This window comes from Astatotilapia calliptera, chromosome 6, assembly GCF_964374335.1.
Source record: "Astatotilapia calliptera chromosome 6, fAstCal68.1, whole genome shotgun sequence".
Taxonomy (NCBI): domain Eukaryota; kingdom Metazoa; phylum Chordata; class Actinopteri; order Cichliformes; family Cichlidae; genus Astatotilapia; species Astatotilapia calliptera.
In genome coordinates, this window is record NC_137427.1 from 14,446,071 (window position 1) to 14,464,246 (window position 18,176).

The 18,176-nt window shown below is 40.6% G+C and overlaps 1 protein-coding gene across 2 annotated transcripts in view; it reads left to right on the forward strand.

The window, feature by feature from the left end:
• LOC113023951 (E3 ubiquitin-protein ligase SMURF2-like) overlaps positions 1 to 15,276 on the forward strand; it is a 62,251-nt gene extending 46,975 nt beyond the window's left edge. For both annotated transcript variants that reach the window (XM_080302415.1, XM_080302416.1), the window contains exons 12-21: positions 7,523 to 7,736; positions 10,217 to 10,320; positions 10,436 to 10,550; positions 10,824 to 11,002; positions 11,646 to 11,783; positions 11,933 to 12,053; positions 12,185 to 12,386; positions 12,996 to 13,071; positions 13,187 to 13,936; positions 13,994 to 15,276. In XM_080302415.1, the coding sequence (XP_080158541.1) occupies positions 7,523 to 7,736; positions 10,217 to 10,320; positions 10,436 to 10,550; positions 10,824 to 11,002; positions 11,646 to 11,783; positions 11,933 to 12,053; positions 12,185 to 12,386; positions 12,996 to 13,071; positions 13,187 to 13,286 (1,249 nt within the window). In that variant the 3' untranslated portion in view covers positions 13,287 to 13,936; positions 13,994 to 15,276. The remainder of the gene's footprint in view (positions 1 to 7,522; positions 7,737 to 10,216; positions 10,321 to 10,435; positions 10,551 to 10,823; positions 11,003 to 11,645; positions 11,784 to 11,932; positions 12,054 to 12,184; positions 12,387 to 12,995; positions 13,072 to 13,186; positions 13,937 to 13,993) is intronic.
• The last annotated feature ends 2,900 nt before the right edge of the window (positions 15,277 to 18,176 follow it).

An 18,176-nucleotide genomic window follows, 5' to 3' on the forward strand; every position in this document is an offset into this window, starting at 1 on the left:
GTATTTTTGTAGACACGACAGACTAAATTTTAGGAAGCATTTTGGCTGTCAGGGAGGTCTCTTTACTTTACTTACGACTTTCAGCGTGCGCAGTGGGGATTATTAGAACAAGAGGAGCATACAGAGAGATGTAGGGATTTTTCCGTCTTTGCTTTTTTGGTAGAAAATCTTAGTCAAAACCTCTTGCAATAATAGCGGCTGGCACGATAGACATGTTTGGGAAATCAACATCTGGTCATTTGGTCAAATAGTATCCATATGTGTCAGAACAGCCTCTGGTTGTGATTTGAAGCTCAGTTATGTTATCCACAGTCAGCATCGTTAACCGCTTGTCTGACTCCTTATTAGGTGCGATTTGAGTCCAGACAACACTTTAGAGCTTTGAAAAATTAATAAGCTGTCATTTGTACTGCAGCTTTTGCAGTGATGCACACGATATTAATGAAAATAAAACTGAAAGACAGTCCGTTTGCAATTTTGTGTCACAGCAAGGGCAATGTTCTGCTCTGCCGAAATATGTAATATCCGAATACGTTATTGTATGTAAAAGTAAGCACTTGTTGTCTTTATTTGTATTTTTATTAGGTACAATTACAGAGGGGGGGGGAGTTTAGAGAGCCTAGTCGAATATTGGCTGGATTACATTTTTAATTGGGCTTTAAAACTTTGGCGTGTGATGGTCCGGTGGTATACCTCGCATATGTAAAACTGCACAGTTGTAAAAACAATTTCAGCTCAGATAGTATCTGCTTCCTTAAAGCTGCTCCTTTATGTCTGACCATAACCAAAAACTGGCAACATTGCTTTTAATTACTACCCTGATGTACTCAAGTAGAAAAGTCACCGTGGCAGGAAAAAGTAAACGCACTTCAAAATCAGTGTTTTATTTAATTTTATTTATTTTTCTTCAAAATTGGAATATGTTCAGTATTAGTCACTTTTCTACTTTTGGCACTGAAACACAACATTTTCTTAGTGGTGATAAATGTTGAACTTCTTACTGGGTGAGAGGCTGAACTGTGACGGCATGTACACAAACAACAGCAGGCAGTAATACAGAGGCTGCATAGGCACATGCACGAATGCCACACCAGGCTGTTTACACATATTGCACGAGTGAAGCAGATTCGTCGAAACATTTGGGAGTATCAGCCTCGTTAAGTTTCTGTCTACTAAGCCGGTATGTAAACACTAGTAGAACAACCAGTCAAACCACCACCACTGTTTTTGTTCTACATCTCCTCCTCCTTGTTGTGTATTTTTCTTTTAATCCCCTTTGTGCTTCCACCTTGAACGTTTCTGTCCTGAAAAGGTGTTGGATTTTTCTGCTGACTTCATACCAGGACCTGTTTCTTTTATCGCTGTCAGGATTTAAAGATATAATATGTAGCATTTTCTTTGGAAAATCTGTAAACTGAAAAGCAACCTGTTTCAGTCATCACTCATGATCCGTATGCAGTGACATCTACTTTGATTTGCTTTTTTTATGTTAGCGAATTCTGGTCGGCAGCAAGTCAGAAGTCACCAAGCGCCTCTTGTCTTTCACACACTCTTGGCAGAGAAAGGGCCAAGCTTCACTGTTATTTCCAAACAGTATTGCTGGATATTATCTACTTTTAAGAATATTTAGCCCCCAAACTGCATTTAAGGTATTATGAAAATACCTAATTTAAAGTTGGCTGATCTCTTCCTCAAGGCCATCTTTCTGTGCATACCCAGACAGCTTCCAGTACAGCTGCTTGTTTCGATCTCTCCCTGGAAGTCCCAGTATGATGACTTGAACTGTACGATTTATGATTAAATCTAAAACTGACTCATATGTTAGGTTATGCCCTCCTCTCTATTTTTGATAATTCCACTCAAACAAAGCACACATTAAGAGCCTCTAATGCCTGTGTCTCAATCTCGTGGCCCATGTCACCTCTATTTGTGGCCCGCATAATGACGTGAAGAAATATTTTTAAAAATGATTATTCAAAAATTATTTAATATGAAGGCAATAGGCAGAGTGTTACAGGCATCACCCTAAAGAATGTAGCCTCATGGGCTGTGTAGTCTGTGCTGCAGGGAGAATGGACTGCCATACCCGTTATGTGTCTGTGAGCACGAGGGGAGGAAGAAAGGACAGAGTCGAAAAGTACGAGCTGTCATCGAGCAGAAACGGGAGCTGGAAGCATGTAAATATAATAATAACCACTGCAGCCAAAAAGAGTGTCTGACGAGCCCAGCAGTAAGTAAGCCATTAAGACTCGACTGTACACTGTGTTCGTGTTTTCCTCAGAAACAATAAGTCCCGTTGGAGCAGCCTTTCAACGCCTCTCTCTGTCTCTCGCTAGCAAAGTTGACCCAGACAACAAAGTAAAGCTAGTTTTCGGCTACGAGCCCGACACAGAACCCGACGTATTAGCCAGAGGTCCCTTTACTACGGTTCAGAGCCGCGGACCTGTTTTATATACGCGCCGAATAGTTTTCTATATTTCTATTCAAAATATACTGAATACATTACACTCACAAACATCGAGCACACTGAGAACACACCAACAAAATATTTGCCCCACCACCTGTCCCACTCGTAACACTTGGCTCCCAGTAAGCTTTTCCACTTCCACTAAATAAAATTAAAGTTGAAGAATCTTTTTGACACTCTGGAGGAGATCCAGCTCACATCACAGAAGTGCAAGTGTAAGGATACAGAAAGTGACTTCCACTGAGACATCTAAAAAAGTCATCCAGTCATGCACAAGATGACCTCGAAAGAGAGATCAGCCAAGTTGAGATCAGATACCTTTTTTTTTTTTTCTTCAACTTTTCCTCCTACTTCCTAGGTCTATAACATAGAAGCACGCACTTAAGTACGGCATGAAACTCCATTTCAGAGCAGCAAGAATTGATTTCAGTGAGAGTCCGTGGGTTTTAACAAAAGTATGCATACCGCAGGAGGAGAGAGCACAACAGGAAATTTTGTGTGCATATTGGAAAAGAAAAGCAGTTGTTGTTTGTGTTTCCTTCCACTACCACAATTAATGTTCCTGTCATTTTCTGTCACACAGACACAGAATGAAATTCTTGGCCACTCAAAAACAATGAAGAGATTCTGACTATAGAGTGGGGGAAAAGAAATTATGACTTTTTTTTAAAAAAGACACAGAGGAAGGCAGATCAGATATGGAACAAATATAAACTCTGTCAACTCCTTCTCTCTGACAGATTTACTGCCCACTTCACGCCATCAAACATTGATGATCTTTCCAAAAAAATCTTTCTACCGATCCTGAAGCTCTTTAAAAAAATTTCATGTTCTTTTTGACTCACTGCACTGCAGCTAATGCAGACATGTGCTCCATTTTTATTATCCTGACCTCAGCTCAGCCTTTGGTGCTTCAGGCCGCAATGTCGTAAACAGCAGCTGAAAAAATTATGTGATGTGGCAGACAATATTTGTCTTGATTTTTAACTCCAGTGACAAAAAAACGCTGGCTGGAAGCTTGCTAGCTAGAGTACCTCACATTTCTGCACTCTTTCTGTTGTTTCATGATTCAGATTCATCCTCTCTGTAGTAACAGCATGTTTAGTCTGCAGTATTAGATGCATGGAGCAGATTTGGGATGCAAACTGTAATCCTATACACTTCATTTAAATAAGACTCACAGCCCTGTTGCCTTTGACCTCAGCTGATGCAGGGCTCGAATAGTCAGACAGTCAGACACGGCTGCATTACTGTGGTCTGCCACACCGTCTCTCGCATACTTAGCTTCCTGCTTTGCACCCACTCATAGAGTATGTCTGAAAAATTACATCAGTGTTTGCTTGAAGGTATTTTTAGGTGGCGCTGGATTGGGCCTTGCTGGGCATCAGCAGGTATTTTCCCAACCAAGCAGTAAATCTTGATGACATTTATATCAACATTTGCATTGATGTTTTGTGAAGTTATGATTATATTTAGTATAATAACCTGTAGAGCTAAATGGAAATTACTTGGCTGTGGGGATTTTGACTTTTTCTACTGTATTTTCTAAACCTGACATGATTCACCAGTGCAGTGATTGCCACCTGAAAGGGAACCTTTAGTATTAGAGCAAACAGAAAAAAACTACATGGATTAAAGCCTAAAATTAAATTTTAAAAAAAGGAAAAAAAAATCCATCTTAACAAATATATACAGTGTAACTTCTACCAGTTTTAGCTAGGCATTAGTATCCATGGGATGCTAAAAATTCTAATTAAATCAGAAATCACATAATGATCAGAAATGGAAAATGATGTTAATCCTTTATTTTTAGAAAATGTCTTCATACACAGAATATTTTCATCATCAGGCTATCCACAGTTTGTCTAGTGCTTATTTCCTGTAATGCATCTGCTTTTAGAGAAGGCAGAAGTTCTCTAATTTTAAAATTAGAAAGAATGTCAAAGGTCACGGTTCACTGGCAAGACGCACGACAGTGACATTTCTCCCCGCTCTTTCTGTTCTCTTATGCATTTTAAGTGTAAGGAGCATGGCACCAGCCTGATAGCCCCACTATTAAAGGGCCCTTTGATTCTGTGGGCTGGGTGGGGGTCAGAGTGGGTGTGTTCATGTGGCTTTAACACTACTACACTTAGTCACCACTCATTATATCCCACCTGTGCAAGCTGTAGTGTAAAAAGCAGCAAGTAAACTTTCTCACACAGAGACGTGCAGCTCTGCACACACAGCCTGCAAGTACAGAGAGAGGCTATCATGACTCCGCCGGTTCAGGTGTGGGGTCATCCAGTTTGTGCAAATGTTTGCGTCTTAATTTCTTGACCTTTACAGCCTCTTTTTCCTGTTCCCTCTAGCATGGAATAACAATATCACAATCCTGTGTCTTTTAGATTGAATTTGAAAGTTTAGATTTCTCCCCACTCATCATATTTCACAGTTGTCACATCAGTAAGAACCATTTCTCTTTTTTGGCTCAGGGAAAGATTTTCAGTTTTGCTGTGCTTGTATTTTCTATATTTACCATCAAATATGCAGAGTTTGTCCCATTTGGGAACTTGAGACAGTGAACTATGCCGAAACATATTTTTAATTGCACTGTGCCCTCAGAAGAAAAAGTGCGCTGAAATTACGCTTTATTATATGGTTCTTAAGTCCTCCAGCCAAAAGCAACTCATTCAGTTTTGTTTTAAGGCATCTTTTCTTCCCCTCCTCCTTCCTAAAAGTGGTTTTCAAGACTGCTGTACTGCAGTCTTACCCTTTCTTTGACATGCTAGGAGCCCCAGCGCCTGCCAATAAAATAAATAGCAGCTGAGTTGATTATACAGGGATAGGCTGGTGAAACACTGTACCCGTTTAGCTTGGAAAGCCCTCATAGATAGACGGGCCTTTTTCAACCCACTGATCCCAACAACCCAAGTGTACACTAAGTGTTGGAATAAGTGGGTGGATATGTGATGCTGCATTGGAAGGCCTCTCTTTCTCATTCTTTTGTTTCAATTCATGCCGGTTGGTTTGCTGTCTTTGTTTAGTCAACAGCAGCTTTGACACTCCCAGCAGAGGACAGTAGCTTCTTTTAAAGCAGTCGTCTGCTGCCTGCATGTCTCATCGCAGGAAAATGAGGGCTGCTGCCCTGCTCAAGGGAGAGATGGAGTTTGTTTTTACGAGGCCCACCCAGGCATCTCACCACCAAAACCACAGTGAGGGCTGGAGGAAGTTAGAACATGAATCCTCACCATGGCTCACGTTCCATAGGCTGTATCTAAATATTTCTTAGAACATAGAAGCTCTGAAAACGAAGGGGGCAAAATAAGATGAAGGTCAGCATTTAAGTGCCTCAGTGTCAAATTCCACCTTCCTCACAATAGACCTTGTTGTCTAAAAAAATGCAAGGCTTCCGCACAAACATGAACTGAATGCATTAATTGGAATTATAGTTAACTGCATTTTGGAAAAGGGTGGTTTTCTATTTTGTGTTAGGACAAGAAAAACACACGTTGAGAGAAATGGACAATAGTGAAAAATCTATTTAGTGTTCAAGTAAGAAAACGACAAAGTGGCCAGTCAGTTTCGACCAGAGATGCTATCAGGATCATGGAACTATGGTTTGTTTGAGTTTTTTTTTTATTTTTATTTTTTAGGCTTCCATCTAAATTCAGAGCAAAACTAGAGGTGACTTTAGCGGTTGGCTTTAAAAAATTCAAATAAGTTGGCGGAAGAAGTTAAACGAGGAGAAAAATAAGGGCCTCAATGTTTTGTTTTGTTTTGTTTTTAAACAAAATGCTATGTTGATGGTCTCATAGTTAGCAAACTCTGTTGACACTCTGTCTGTGTGGATGTAACCAGTTATTTAAGCACATCAGTTGCTGTGTTTTAGAATTAAAGTCAGGTTGTTTTGATACACACAATTGAGAACCGCTCAGATAGACTAGAGAGCTAAAGCCTCCTGCTCTGAGCCTGAGTTTGGAGATGAAGCAGTGGTACTTTTCACATCCTGATTCACCTGCTGCTACAGCAACAGCTGAAATCTCTTCCTCCACCGCCTCTAAGATCACCCGCTCCTTGTTCCCTTCACCCTCCTTTTTCTTCTTTGAAATGTTGTCCTAGAAATTGATGATGAATAGTCCTGTAACCGCTCTGTTTTTCTTCTCTACAGAGAGGATGTAAAAGTATCATACTTTAGTTCTTAGTCCTTTTTTCTAAAAGTGTTTGTTTCCCCCTCTAAATGTGAAGATATTCACATATGATCCATATCTGTAGCTCCAGGTCTACGGACATCTAGCAAAACGAATTTAGCTGGAACTGCATGGAAAGGGAGGGCAGCTCCGCGGGCTAGATGAAAGCTCTGCTTGTGCTTGTTGGTGGGCAGTGATACCTACTGGGAACCACGGACCACTCTAGCTTTAAAACAGGAAGTAAAGATTTGTGGGATGGAGAGTGTTTTTCAAAACAGTAGGTCAAGTTTGACATGAAGAGGAAAAGAACAGATCAACTTATCGGTCCAGTTGAGCTCGCCGGAGGCGCCAGCTACTCTTACACCACTGTCCTGTCTAAATTTTCGTACCCCCCCCCCCCCCCCCCCCCTTTCTGTGTCTGTTTGTGTCTCTCTGCTTACTCAGGGTTTCTCCCTCACTCTCTTTCCTGGTGGTGATATTTACCAAATGTCTGGGCAAAGGTTCAGCTTGTCCACAGGTCTGGATTAGATTTGCTCAGAGCTTAGAGCTCTGTTTAGCACTTTTTGCTTTAAGACCAGTGAAGCAGGTGAGGGCTTCAGAGGGAATTTCTTACAAAACTCCCTGGTCCTGTGGTTAGTGGATGGCGGAGTTAGGGAATTCCCTACCGGACATATCTCCTCTGTCTTTGTATAAACAATCACACAATAGTAATTTGCTTTCAGGAAAGAACATCTAAGGACAAACATTTTAAGATAACTGATGGGTCATACTGACAAACCGCTGTTCTTTTCTTTCCCCCCTGCTTTTCTTTCATGCCCTCCCTCCATCTATTCCCATGCTCTTCTCCCTTTCTTCTATTCTCTACTGATCATCTCACCTCCTTCAGCCATCCGACTCAGTTAAAGGAACAGGTTGCTCCTGGTGGCCCTCAGCAAGCCCTGTCCCCAGCCCAGTTACCAGAAGAGGCAGAGTGCCTGACGGTTCCCAAGTACAAGAGAGACCTGGTGCAGAAGCTGAAGATTCTGCGACAGGAGCTTTCTCAGCACCAACCCCAGGCCGGCCATTGCCGCATTGAGGTCAGCCGTGAGGAGATCTTTGAGGTAAGGAATAAAGCAGAATCCTTTTCACGCAAGGAAAAACACACGGTCAGGTGGTCTGAAGCTTTTCATAACCTTCATGCTTCTTAGAATGCAAAATGAACACAAACACCACGCTTCTTTGTGTTCAGAGGTAGTGAACCGTCTGAACCTTTATTTCCATGAACTGTATTGATGAACCGCATGACTACAAATGTTTTATCTAAGAATAGTTGTCATATTTATAAACCTGGCATTCCAACCTAAAACTTTTGTGTGCTGCAAACAATAACAGAAAACATCTGAAGGACGTCTGAACGCAGCCACAAACATGTGTATTCAAATTAAACCTAATAACTAAGAATTTACACACATACAAATTCATGGTTAATTAATCACGTGGCATTGAAAGCATCATATGACTGCTGCCCACGCATTAAAACAATAACATAATGCTCGCAAACCCCAAATCTTTGCATTTTTACTGGAATTTTTTTCACCCCATTTACGATGTGCATCAGAAATAGCCCATTACAGCACAGAACCAGTACTGAGAGCTACTTTATGATTTCCAGGGAAAAGCAGAACAGAATGGCCTTTACAACACCACAAAAAAACCTATTTCTATGTTCCTTTTTTTTCTCCTCCTCTGCCTCTTTCGTGCTCTCCCAAACATTTGTTCTACCAAGGCAGAGGCATTCTTTCTGGATGATTTCAGCAGCTGAACAGTAATGGGGAGGGGGTGTGGAAAGGAGCTCAGGCAGCAGTGGCAAGTGTTTGTAGCTAGACGTAACTTCATTACTCCAAGCTGCGCGATGAAGAATATGACTTCATTTCCCTTTGATGTGACGGCTTAGGAAGAACGTCTGAGAAAGTGTGAAAACCTGAAGTGCAGACCTACTGGAGGTTTTCGTGCAGCGTTGCAGTGACGGTGACACCTCGTTACACTTGCTTTGCGCCACAAGCTGATATTTCATTGCACCTGTTTGATTCTTTAAAACGAAGGTCAATCTCACTTAACCGAAAACAGAAAAGTCAACAGAAAGTTGCTTACTGCTCTGCATGTAGGCTCATGTACTGCTACCTCACAGCAACTCTGATTACAAGCCTGACATGACAGATACTGGTAGAGTAGATTAGAGTAGATCTTGATATAGAAGAAAAATAAATAATCCTCTGAAGTTAATAAACTCTGCTCCCTTCCATGGACGGCTTCTTATCTTCTCATGGAGACACAGGCGTCTCCTCACTGATGCTGTACAGACCCAAACTACAATGAGGCAGGCCAAAGTAATCAAGTTTACTTAATGTTACTCGTAAAACTCTGTTTACTGTGGTCTGCTATTTTGTTTCAGGTTTTTTGGCTTCATTTTAGCACCTTTCAGTGGTGGAGGGGTCTTTTTTCTGTCATACTCAATGTTTAGCTAAATAATGATCTTTAACTGAGTTTCTCTGATGTCCCTCAGTAATGTTTTGGTGACTTTGTACACAAATCCTTTTGCTCACTAACATTCTGTAGTCGGAGGGCTAGTTTCATTTGTTTCCCATGTGCTGGCTGTGTGGTTTACCAGACATCAGCTGCACCTTTTTAAGACTCCAAAACTTCAGTTTACACAACTAAAGTGTTTGTGATGAATTTAATCTTGCAGCTGACTCAGTGCAGCCTAGATCTGTCATGTTTTCACAGCTGCAGCAGTGCCGTTGCTGTGGCAGGAGATTGTTTACTGCAGGGTGGCCTTTGAGCGTCTGGACTCGTGTTAGAGGACTGATCTTGATAAGCAAAACCTTTTTTTAATTGTACAGGATCTGTATGATGATGAGGATTTAGGTTTTTGTTTGTTTTAAAGCAATATCTTAATAGTAGTATTTAATGATGGTAGTAATTCTGTAGTATTTTAGGCTGCACATGAATGAATATTCTCATGTCTGGTCTGATTATTGAAACTTTGACTCAGGACTGCAGAGCTTTGAAGTTTCGAAAACTTGGAGTGGGAGTCCAGCAAAATATTCTGTAATAGTTTCGCTCATTTCCTCATCACCAAAACTATGAAGCCCTAAGAGGAAGGCGACGTTTACAGCAAGCTACCTGCCTGTTAAAACACACACCCGACGTGTCTGTTTGAATAGAAACCTGTAAACAAAAAGGACACATGCAGACAACAACCTGTGTTGTTGTAATTTACTGAATTCAAACACAAATGATCAACTTTCTTCCTTCCCTTTATATTACCAGGTCGGGTAGTTTTCATTAATAGGTTAAATTCACTGATGGTGGCCAAACATATTCAACTTTGACCGTGGAGTTTGAGCGCGCTTGGCACAGTGACAAACTGTACTGGTTGTTCTGATTTATTTCACACATCACGACTCTCTGAAGGTGTGAGTTGGTTTCCTTTACAGTCTTTGGTGTGTTTGTGCAGCAGGTAATACACCTACCCAACCAAAGTTGATACTGAAGGGTGTCGTCTTTTACTGACCTGCATGTTAAATTTGCTGATTCATAGGAGTCGTACCGGCAGGTGATGAAGATGCGGCCGAAAGATCTTTGGAAGAGACTCATGATCAAGTTTAGAGGAGAAGAGGGGCTGGATTATGGCGGGGTAGCAAGGTAACATGTCCCATGCGTTTTATTTTCCTGTTCTTGAAATATCATTAAACGTTGATTTATGCTTGTTAGTGTTATTTGGTATTACATTTTCACACTGAACCCGTATTTGTGTTAGGGAGTGGTTGTACCTGCTGTCCCACGAGATGCTGAACCCTTACTACGGCCTGTTCCAGTACTCTAGAGATGATATCTACACTCTACAGATTAACCCGGACTCTGCTGTCAACCCAGTAGGAATTCTTTGGTTTAATAGTCATAATATTTGATAAGACATGTGATAATGTATGTAAACGGCTAATTGCTGCAGGCAAAAGCATGAAATACGGTTGGTAGGTAGAACAACTTCACCTTTAAATGATCAAGCTTCAGTTCTGTAAGCCTTGAACTAGTGAATTATTTCCTCTCCTGGGTTTTCACCATTGGCTTCAGCTTAATGGCGAGGTGAATGTGATAAGCTATGGAAGAAATCTCACTTTATTACTATTCTGTGTTTTAATCTGCAGGAGCACCTGTCATACTTCCACTTTGTGGGTCGCATCATGGGCATGGCAGTGTTTCACGGCCACTACATTGACGGAGGCTTCACTCTGCCCTTCTACAAACAGCTGCTAGGAAAACCGATCACGCTGGATGATATGGAATCCGTCGATCCGGACCTACACAACAGCCTCGTCTGGATTTTGTGAGTCCTGTTGTTTTCACATCATTCTTTTAATTTGTTTTCTAAACGCTGACAACACAAAGTTGAAATCGTAGTGTTTCACGCATGCAGGGGGGAAACATGTCTGCATAAACTAAAATGAATTAAAACAAAGCTCAGAGCACCGCTTATTCAGATACCCACAAAAACCTGATCATTTCGTCCTCAACCAAACCATTTCTTATGACTGCACTGCCCCCTGCTGCCACATGAGCGCAACATCCGACGTCAAAAACGAACAGCCCATTTTACTCCTTCACCCGCAGCTTTTAAAAATTGTGTTGGCTTGTGTGCCTCTGTTTTAGCCTGATTAATGGTAAACAGCTTTGTTTTGGTGATGCAGCTGGTTCTGTTTCTTACTCAGACATTGCTGATCATGTAAAGGTGAACACTGGAGAACCCCCCCCCCCCCCCCAAAAAAAAAACAACAACCCCAAAACAAAACAAAAAACAAAAACCTTTACATTAACATGACATAACAAATGGCCCCGACAAAACACCCTGGGAGTATAATTCCCTTAATTTAGTGACTGTGGAACAAATACTGAAAGATAAAGAAATCAGAATCAATGAGCTTGTACTTATCACTCTACATCCTGTATTTTCTGTCTCCCTGTCTGCTCAGGGACAATGACATCACTGGTGTCCTGGACCACACTTTCTGTGTGGAGCACAATGCTTACGGAGAAATCATCCCACATGAACTCAAACCCAACGGGAAGAGTATCTCTGTGACAGAAGACACCAAGAAAGAATATGTGAGGTATGGACTAAAAGAAACCCAAAGACAACAATGTGCAGCATGTAGCCGAGTTTAATTTGAGCCCATGCAAGCTCTCCTCTTTTACACTTCTCTGCATCATTGTCTGATGATAACCCTCTGTTTCCTCTGCTCTCTCATGCTCTATGCAGGTTGTATGTGAACTGGCGTTTCCTTCATGGCATTGAGGCTCAGTTTCTGGCCCTGCAGAAAGGCTTCAATGAGGTTATCCCACAACATCTGCTCAAATCCTTTGACGAGAAGGAACTAGAGGTACATTAGATGACAGCAGCACCTCTTGTAAAACATAAAGATCGTCATGTTTCATTTATATTGATGGGTTCTATGCCCACTCAGGTATTGTAACAAATTCCAGGATGATGTAAAAGTGTCTCTTCTTTCAGCTGATTGTGTGCGGCCTGGGAAAGATAGACATCGCCGACTGGAAGTCAAACACCCGCCTGAAGCATTGCACCCCTGATACCAACATCGTCAAGTGGTTTTGGAAAGCCGTGGAGTCATTTGACGAGGAGAGGAGGGCCCGATTACTGCAGTTTGTTACTGGCTCATCTAGAGTCCCACTGCAAGGCTTCAAGGCTTTACAGGGTACTTAACCTGACTGTGTGTGTGTGTCTGTGTGTGTGTTCCCAGCAGGCCTCTGCCTGCAGCTCTAAATTATTTTGTGAACCCACAAAAAGGTAGAACCCCACTTTTAAATATTGGTTCTGCTTTCCCTCCATATAACAAATGGGCAATTCCTTCAGTTTTCTTTGAAATTAAAAAGTGAGTAGGACTTCATGTTCATGTGCAACTTCATATATTTACATTTTCTTGTACTCTGGGATCATTATTTGTCTTCATCTGCTGTCTAAAACAAACCTCTTAATTTAAGCCAACTTTCTTCTGATTGGCTGACTCTCACAAACAGAAGGTTTGCACAGCAGGTGGGAGTAGCGACTATGTTCGCTGTCAAATCGTTGTGCCTGCCATGGCCATTATCAGGTTATCAGTTTTTTTTTTTTGTTTTTTTTGTTTTGTTTTTTTAAATCTAAGAGTTGTGGGGAAAATTATGAAATTAGGTCTTTGCAACGGTCTAAATCCAGAGCTTTTGCTCACAGGCATTACTTTTACATACATTGCAGTATTTGTACCTTCACCAGCATAACAAGTTCACTTTTATGTTGGTGATGGATCCTGTTCGTGCTCTGATTGCAGGCGCTGCAGGGCCCAGACTCTTCACCATTCATCAGATTGATGCCAACACCAATAACTTGCCCAAAGCCCATACCTGGTATGTGTGACGTGTATCTCCAGGACTGATCCATGTGTTACACATTTAACAGGAACAAAAACTTAAATATTTTTGGAGTAGAAAATGATCCTCTTTTGTTTTCCTCTTTCTCCAGCTTTAACCGGATCGACATTCCGCCCTACGAGAGCTATGATAAACTGTACGACAAGCTACTGACGGCAATCGAGGAGACGTGTGGCTTCGCAGTGGAATGAGAGCCATCTTGTAGAGTGTTTTTGTGTATGAACGAGTGTAACTGTGCAGGACTATAGTGACTATTTCTGACACTGTGACGCGCCAACAGGTTCGCTCGGAGCCTGATGCGCGTGTCCAGCCTACAGTCTTCCTCTTCTCTCACCACCACGGTCCACACTCTTCCCTTATCGATGCGTTTGAACAGCTGCTATAGAGTCCTCCCTCTGTCATCGTCAGCATCTTAGAAAATTCCCCCCAGACATTTAGCAACCATTAGTCTTTGTTTCTTTATTTTGCCGTTTTTACTGACTGATGCATGTCATGCTACTGAATCTTTAATACTGCAGGTAGCCATATACATTTTTTTTTTTTTTTAAACCATAGTAGCCATCTTAACCTCAGCATATATAACACCTTCCGATCCTCGTGGAGCTGTTGCTCCTGATCTCGTAGGAGTGTCACGACTTCATCCTACCTCGATGTCCTGCTTCGATATCGATAGGGTTTCATTTCAAAATGCTAAAGGTCATAATTTAGGCAGTTAAGAGTCAGAAAAGATCATCTGTGGGCCATAATTAGTTTGATTTTTCGCACCAGCAGTACTTTTGTACCTGTTAGGTCATTTCGTGTCATTTTGAAGTGGAACTTGTCACAGATGATTCGGGCGTAGGTCCTCGTGTTTCGTGGCGTTTTGAAGTGGAACTTGTCACAGATGATTCGGGCGTAGGTCCTCGTGTTTCGTGGCGTTTTCGAGGGTCGAACTCTGGCGGTGAAGGATTCTCAATCATGTTTTCTCCGTAAATCGCTGCAGTCGTGTAATGATGCTTGTGTGTGTGTTTCTGCATGTGTACAAGGAAAAGTAGCCATGTCGCAGTCGCCCTTCATCTCCGGTTCACCTTTCCTTTTTCTCCCTGCTCTCGTTCACACGTTTGTCTCCAGCAGCATGCCTATTTCTTTCTTCTGTTTTTTTCTGTCCGGACAAGCTTGCCTCAGCCCACTTAATGTCAAAGCATATGTGAAAAGAGCACATCTGTCCACGGGATGAGGCTCGGCGAAAAGCTGTTGAGGGCAGTTGCTCGTTAACGGTCACATCATCAGTTTAAACAGGCAGAAGTATTCCTCTCTCTCGTTCTCTCGTTCTCTCGTTCTCGTGTCACTTTAGAGCACTTTACAAACTGAGCGGTAATGGCAGGAGTGCTTTCTTCACATTAGATTGAAATATATCACGTTTCATTTGCTATACAACTACATTTGAAATAGAGTAAAAAATATCTTATACACCTGTAATTTTTAAGTATATATGTACAAATACATAGCTATTTTGTATATTGTTGCTTGTTCTTTCTGTTCAGTTTAAATGCAAGCATGTTGATGTCTGTCACAGACCTCTTTGCATTCTCAGGTGAAGTTGTCCTTTATTTTTTAATTATTTTTTTTTAAATTTTACATTAGGCTAGTATGTGAGGAGGGGATACAACTGTATATGGGGGCCCTTTCTTTAAACCTTTATTAGTGTAAACCTAGCAGTTTAAAGTGACGTTTTCTTGTGGTCTTTCACCGTCACTTCTTAACAAACATACGTTGTCACAGGAGACCACAGTTGCTGCTCTGGAGGTCTGGTAGCACAGACAGCGGTGTGATTTCACACGTGCAGGAGCGATCTGTTCGGCGACATTCATTGTTTTTCTGTTTTTTGTTTCTGTGCTGTTGGGTGTCCTGAGATCTTAAGAGCTGCAAATGCTGGAGTTTGACTGCTGCTGAGCTCCTGGGTGCTACATGGTGAAAATGTTTAACCAAAATGAAAAGTCACTGAAATACTAGAGAGGCGACAGCGAGAAGCATCTCCATCAGCAAAGCCTCCATCCATCCAAAAAGAAAACAGGCAAACAAAAACCACACACTGCATGAATGGATGCTTGAGATTAAAGGATATTTATTTGCATAAATTTTCCTATTAGCAAACTTTTTGACTTGGAAAGAATCTAATAAATGTTCTTTACTTTTTTTTAATTTTATTGTTGTCGTTATATGTAATCTGCATTTACTTGCAGCCATCGGTGGTTTATTAGCAGACACCCCTCGCATCGTAAACCTTTTTTTTTTTTTTTAATAATTCTATTTTTGTTCATCACGAGACAAAACAAATAAAAGTGAGTACATTGAAATTGTGGTCTTTGTCTAGTTACAGATATATTCATTGATTTTTATCTTTGATAATTTTACTGGAAAATGCATTACAAGTTTATGGGTTTTTTTGTTTTTTGCACACATTATGCATACTTGGACTCCAAGTTATAATCCAACACTTCCTTCTATTTACCAAATAGTTATTGGACTAAATATTTTTTTTTATGTAGATGGCATATATAGACTCACAAGTATGTTTGTTCAGTGCACAAAGTCCGCATCTGGTCTTTGTTGCCGCCTTTGCTTTTTCCGGACGGTTTGGTCTTCCGTACAAAAGCTGTTGGGGCTGAGTGCTTCCAGACGAGGTGAAAATGCTCTCTCCCTCCTGTTAAGCAGCCAAATTAATCAGACAGTCTGAACAGTTTTACAGATGATTGTTAACCTTCTGAAGAAACATCTGCGATTTATAAAAGTGCAAACTTAAATCTGATTCTGGTTGATATTGTGCACTTAAAAATCAGCTGGTTTAAAAACCACAACAAGTTAGTGTTCGGCAGACTCCTCTCCCCTTTAATTCCTGTGTGTGTGAGCGAGTTAATGATTTTTGGTGGAATTCAGTACAAAAAAGAACTTTTTTTTTTTAATGCACCATGTTTCCTTTTGAATCCTGTTTTTGTATTTATTATTACAGTATATGTTTGCATAGTTTTTAACATCAGCTGCTCTGTGAGTTTGTAACTGACACCTGTACATAAAGACAATAAAGAAGCAAAGTTATAAACTTCTTGTACCCTTGCAGAAAGCTGAGCAATAAAACTGTGCTGTTTGGACCTAACAGCATTATGTTTTATAGAATTATGGCTGTTACTGTGGTTTTTATCTATTGTTGTAGCTTTTTTTTTTTTTTTTTTTTTTTTTTTGAGTGATGGTTTTTCTGGTCATGTAATAATCTGCTTATTAAGTAGGACTTAAGTGAATACGTACAGGGTGAGTTTCACAGGGGGGTGACACAGGTAGGGCCTTCAGAAAATCTACATATTTGATGCTGTGTTGAAAATTATCTTAGAGAACATTGGTCTGTCGTTTTTTCATATAGTCTTTCAAATTTTAAACAAAGCAACAAAAAGGCAAAGTGCACAATCTGACAGGCATTAAATACGATTCCCAAAGAGTTAATTTTATTATTATTTATTAATTTTTTAAAATAAATTTGACAAATGGAGGACAAAAGAAGTGCTGGGCCTAAAAGTTACCTACACCAGATGAACAGTATTCTAAATTCATTTAACACACAAATATCTGAAGCAGGATCTCAGAGATGCGTCTGACCCTTCAGTTCACTAAAGCCTCATCAGAGCAGAGCGGGGTTGTCTCACAAAGAGTGGAACAAAAGGCAAAAACAAATAAGAATTTTGAATGTACTTTAAGAATCCCGGAGAATTATTACTGATTATCCTGAAGGCTGTGTTGAAGAATAAAGGTGATCGTACCAAATATTGACTTTCGAGCTCATTAGAATAGCACAAACTATTTTTGCTGCAAATATTTTCTGCTTTCAAAAAAAAAAAAAAAAAAAAAAAGCAGAATCGGAATACTTTCTTTATCCCTGAGGAAATTACGTAAATAAAAGAAATGAGGGGTTGCACAGTTAACCACTGATCCGATCAATGCTCTAGAGGTGGGGTAGGCTTTTAGTTAGTAGTTACCGTCAGCTGGCATTAACCGTTTGGATTCGGGTACCTTGAACCAAAAAACATAAACACTACCGAACATTTCCGCATACTGGGCTAGGAAAGGTTTTAGCCAATCAGGTGCCTATTTCAGAGGGACTGATTTCCTGTTGGCTGTTCAGCAGACGCAGATGGAAATAAATGGATTACACGGCGGTACTTCCCTGTTTCATATTGTGGCGGGCCAGGCCTGTTTGGGTTTTTTGACGACTACGTTCTGTTCCAGGCGGCAGCGTTACGGTTGCCATGGTTACAGGGTGACGCTCTGTCTCTGCGTGTTTCCTCGGTGAGGAGTTGTTGTTGTCGTTGTCGTCGTTAGCTAATAGGCAGAATGCTACAGGTATAGCTCTAAAGAATGTAGCATCATAGGCAGTGTAGTCCGTGCTGCAGGGAGAGTGGACTGTGTGGAGATACAGAAATTCTTTTATTGCTGCCATATAATCTGCATCATTATAATTGCATTAATAACATTCTTTACAGCAGGGGTGTCAAACTCAAATACACAGTGGGTCAAAATTCAAAACTGGAACAAAGTCGCGGGCTAACATCAATATTTATTGTAAAAAAAAAATCTTCCTCCAGATTTAAGAATGAATCGCTTCTTATGGACTCAAACAAGTTTTGCTGAAAAACTGAATATGGAACAAGCAAAGCTTAATACTAAAAAATAGATATATTAGCTGTATGATACCAGTAGGCCAGCTCTAATAATAATTTGGTATGGCTTCGCGGGCGAAAGTTTGACACCTATGCTTTACAGCATTATTTCATCTAATAATATTTCTCACAGTATTGATACTGCATTACAGTTGTTTATTGAAGATGTCCATTTGAGGATCCTTCCATTATGTTAACTTTTATTACAAGTACGGTTGGAAGTATTTTATACACATTGCATATCTGTGCTCATTTTGAGTTGATGTTCGGTTCATTAAGGGTTTTAAGCTTCACTGGTGTGACTGTCCAGGTGATACATGCTGAGGGAAACTAGAACATAGAAGGATAACTGCAATGCATGCTTACAGTACATATAATACATATAATCTAGGAATA